Below are 5,000 nucleotides of genomic sequence, written 5' to 3' on the forward strand. Positions count from 1 at the left end.
ATATATATATATATTCTGTGTTTGCTATATATATATATATATATATATATATATATATATATATATATATATATATATATATATATATATATATATATATATATATATATATATATATATATATATAGCAAACACAGAATATATTTATATATTCTGTGTTTGCCATAGCCATCGCATCATTTCTTACATCGACGTGTGGTCAACACTGCTAATATTGCAAAGGCGCAGATGTCCCAGGTCCTGCACGGCTTCCCTGGGGACCACCAACCCTATTAGAACAAATGTGTTCTGCTATTGTAAATAGGCACGTTTGCCTCACCCGTCCTATTACAGCCGACGCATGATCAATAGGCTGATAACACAGAAACATCAATGTAAGCGACAGAACAATGAGGGATATCATCGAACATCTATCTTAATATAGCCGGGCTACAAGGGCCCTGACAAAGTGAAAAGCTCATGAAAATTCCGCCCCACGAATTCCCATCTCCTATCCAATAATATGCACAAACACACTCCCAGCTGCCGGGGCTATTATTTTCCTATTTCAATTTGACACCCCAGCCTTTCATGCTAATTCTATTATTCTTGGAAGTTTATGTGATTTCATATCACTAGAAATCGGTAATGTATTATAACCCTTTGAGCTAAAATAAACTGAATCCCTGCAGTAGCCACCGGGAAAATAATTACTTTCATATCAAAACTCTGCAGGAGTCGAGCGGGTCCTTTCGCCTCGGGCTCGTAACCTCATTTCAGTGGGGCTTATAGATGAATAAATTTGTTAAGGCAATATACAAAGTACAACATGAGATTTCTTGAGAAAGCCCTTCCTAACTGTATGCTACTGTATGTGCTATTTAAGGTCTCACACGGTTTGGGTTCTTGTATACAATAGATTTATTTACGAAAACCTTACATATATAAATAGTATAATACCTTTTTTACAGCTTTTGAGGATTTTTGTGGTTCTGAATCTGATGTCTTTTTTTTTTTTTTTTTTTTTACAGTTCATCACAGCAGGGTATATCAGACCTGCGCTCGCGACACGCACGCACGCACGCACACACACATGCACGCACGCAGGCAGAGTCAGAGAGAAAGAAAGAGAGAGTGAGTTAGAGAGAAAGGGAGAGAGAGATCTCTAGGCTAACATACCATATAATCCAAAATATCAGTCGAAAAACTAGAGATTAGATGCAAAGATGGTAGTTTATGCTTAGCTTTGGCCTAATGAATGGTGTCACTTTATAGACGCTATATCAATATGTTTCTGGTTGGATACAGGATAGGTGGGCACTACAGACACCAGGGCACCTCGAAGTAAAATGCCTATTTTGTCCAAAATGTTTAAAAAAAATGGTCTTAAGTAATGTAAAGTATAGGCCTACATGATGTGAACATGCACGGCACATCATTATTACTTTATCCTTCAACTTCTTGTTTATGCCCCAAAATGACTGGATATACAGGTTTTGTAGCAATTGTAGAAATATTAGACCTTCATTGTCGAATGTTTAAGCATGTTCTACACATCACTTTACTTTCCTTAAGACCATTATTCAAATATATATATAATATATATATATAAAAAAATGTTTTAACATTTTGGACAAAATAGCCAATTTCACATCGAGGTGCCCAGATGTCCCTAGTGCCCACCTATCCTGCTATCTTCTGGTTTACCCAAGGATTTATTCCATATCGACATCTTTAGAGTCTGTCTTTGTCTCTGGTGGACTGTTGTTTGTCGTTACAGACTTGGAGTAGTCTTTCTCTAAAAGTTCTTTCCTCTCTGATTGAAAGGATTTGGAATCGGTGGTGGGTCTAGGAGGTTCTGGACTGTCATCGTCTGCAAAGCACGTGTCACTGCAACTAGCTGAAGTCTGACTCATAGTGGGAACGCTTCCCCGGTCTGGGCTCACGCTCTGTGGTGGTGGTGCACCTGCTGTCTTTTTCTCCGACACCACCACCTGCCCCATGATTGATAACGCATCATTGTGTGTGGTATCATCGGAGGAGTTCGTGTTATTCTTACATCCTGTGCTCACTGAGATACCGCGGTGGTCACCGGATGGACTTCGTTGTGCTGAGTTCTCAGGGCTGCTGTCAGAGGAGTTTGGCGCAGCTGTCTTCAAAGCCGTCTGAGGAACAATGAATCCCAGCGGCTGATGGGTGATAGGGTAGAGCAAGAAGTGTCCTTTCCCGATCAAAGGCCGCGACGAGGGTAAGGCAGAGAATCCATCGACGTTTGTTTTGCGCCTCGGCCTGGAGTCCGACAGGAGGCTCTCAACGCTAAAGGGGTTTAGTTTTTGAAGGTTGGAGGCTCTGTTATTATTGGCACATATTAGGCTCTGCTGTTGACTGCTGCTGTCGGACGAGTCCAGCTCGGATCCGCCAGCATCTTGAAGGTTCAAGTGTCTTTGGTTCTGGGCTGTATTACTATTATGATGAGGTGTTTGGTCGCAGCTCGATTGCATTTGGTTTCTGCCCGGAGGAGGGGGGTCAAAATGGAGGCCCGCGTGCTCACTGTCCGTCACGTGTGACACTCCGCTGTCACTGTCTGATCCCGGGGTGTGAAATAAGTCCCCGTGAAGAAGTTTGTTCTGCGACCTCAACAGTCTTCGCTCCTGTTTTCTCTTCTTCTTCTCCAGTCTGTCCAGCTCTCTCCTGGCGATCTCCTCCGCGTCCATCGGCTCCCCGCTGCAGGTCGTGGGGTGAGAGTTGTGCGCCGGTCGGCCAGGACCCTTCTTTGTGTTCTCTTTTTTTCTCCACTTGGCTCTCCGATTTTGAAACCACACCTATACAGTCAGAGAAGATGCAAACAATAAGCTTATGATGTCACGCATAAAGAAATAAAAATAATAATCAACACCTCCTGTATCTATTTGAATGGTTAGCAAGCATCTAGGCTAGTAGATCTTCTAAACAATAACACAATTTGGCCTATAGTTGATTGTTGTTTCTTTTTAATAGAAGACGTTTTTGGGGTAGGCCTACTTCAAAGAGTAGCCTGTTTATACGAGTTGGTAAATATTATTTAAGCTCACAGCCCTACAATGAGTTGTTGGTTCCATATTAAGTTGCAGTCATGTTATAATGAGATGTCATTTTACCACACCATAAGGCCTAAAACTCAATAACAAAAACCTCCCAGATCAATAAATATCCCTCTGGGATATCTTCAGAATAATGTAGACGTGTGTAATAATAAAACGCTTCAAAACTATGCATTTATGTTTGTTTCATGTTTTCCCATTCAAGCATTCCTTTTATAGCATGCACTGGAAAGTCCAAAATTCAGAAAAAGTTATTTGAGTTAGACAAGAGTTGATAAACCTACCATATTTTTTCCCCACATTAAATAAAAACATGTTTAATAAAACAATACGTTTATTTATATGGCACTTTTTAATACAGGGTTACAGAGTGCCTTATCTACAGAATAACACTAACTTACTCTGTTTTCACCCCATCTATTGATAGTCAGACTTCTGTGTAATAAGTCTTTCACAATTGTTTTATTAAATATTTGCCTATACACACAATGGCCCAAAACTGGACCATCTGACTTAAATAACCACTGACATTATATTGACTATTTGGGAAATATAAATGAGATAAATCAAGAAAACATTGCATTGTTTATTATAGCCACGTTAACACGCTATAACAAATACAAATTAAAAAAATAATTGAAAACGTGATATTTACCTGAACCCTCGATTCTATCAAGTCCAAACGGAGAGCCAGTGCCTCTCTCATGAAAACGTCGGGATAGTGGCTCTCATTAAAAGCCTTCTCTAATTCTTCCAGCTGCCAACCTGTGAAATTTGTGCGAGTTCGTCGTCTCTTGCAACCAGGGCTATCTTTGTCTGGGTCCCCCGAGTCTGACATGAGAATAAAACATTGAGAGCATGTAAATAAAGGACACAAATAAAATGCCGAACATTTTTACATTTAAACGGTATTTCTTATCCCAGCAAAAAAATCTGAGATTGAAAATAGCCTAGTCTGTCATTTTGTTGTGGTTGTTTTTTAAATGCAATTATCACTATCATTATTAAACCGAACGCTATATTTTAGAAGAGTTGTGCACGTGTTATAACATAGGCTAAGTGTTAAGCTTATAATTGTATGACTGTCATAATCATAACAATCAATGTTGTGTGAGTGTCATATCTTCAGCTTTCGACTATCACAATTTAGTGGAGGCAATGAATGATCTTTATCCTCTTTATGGTTTGGATTCCCGTTTCAAACGCTATATGAAGACATCACAACATGGTTTCAGCGTCTTTTGTTTTGGATCTGGTCGACCGCCAACCACGAGAAACGTTATTATATCTATTTCTGCTTACCTGTCAGTTTATAGTGCTGATTATCTCCATTCATACCGCAGCCCGAGGACAAGAGCGGGTTCGAATTAACCACGGAAGCCGTGCAGGAACCATTGAGTAATCCGTCTATTGAGAAGGGAACTGCGGCCGCGGATTGAAGTTGATGACCGGCTAATTCGTAAACATGATGGTGGCTCAGATGGTACGGAAAGCCCACCATCCCGCCGAGAGAGCCTCCGAACTGGGCATGAGGTGCGTCCAGTATCCTGCTGTCCATCATCATCCAGCAGGCGAAAGGAAACGACGTCTGGAGGCTGATGGGGATGTGGATTTAAAAAGCATGCAGCAGCGAGGAGTGTGGCCGGCGAGCATGAGGGGACATGATGTGAAGGGAGGGATGAGCTGTACTTTATCCACATGAACCTTCCAATAATTAGCCTCGGCTTTGGGAATTTGAGACCAATGAGAAACGGTAATCGACTCTGACGTCAGAGACGTGGTCTCTGCGAACGCTTTCCATATCGATTGCTAATTAAACCTGACATCCACCTCAATAAACAATATCAGAGCTGTCACAACAAGACAGGAGGTCTTTGATAAGAACTACATCGCAACTACACGGGGGACCACCGAGGAAACCCAGCGAAAGACCAGCTAGGA

At 41.1% G+C, this 5,000-nt stretch overlaps 1 protein-coding gene across 1 annotated transcript; it reads right to left on the reverse strand.

Moving 5' to 3' along the window:
- Positions 1–1,694: 1,694 nt before the first annotated feature.
- uncx (UNC homeobox) lies at positions 1,695–4,620 on the reverse strand (the record flags this gene model as incomplete). Its single annotated transcript, XM_084070721.1, has 3 exons — positions 1,695–2,801; positions 3,715–3,890; positions 4,362–4,620. The coding sequence occupies 3 exons, from the start codon at positions 4,618–4,620 to the stop codon at positions 1,695–1,697; spliced, it is 1,542 nt and encodes a 513-aa protein (XP_083926847.1).
- Positions 4,621–5,000: the final 380 nt, after the last annotated feature.

This window comes from Gymnoscopelus microlampas (assembly GCF_963454915.1).
Source record: "Gymnoscopelus microlampas genome assembly, chromosome: 11".
In the NCBI taxonomy this organism is placed as follows: Eukaryota; Metazoa; Chordata; class Actinopteri; order Myctophiformes; family Myctophidae; genus Gymnoscopelus; species Gymnoscopelus microlampas.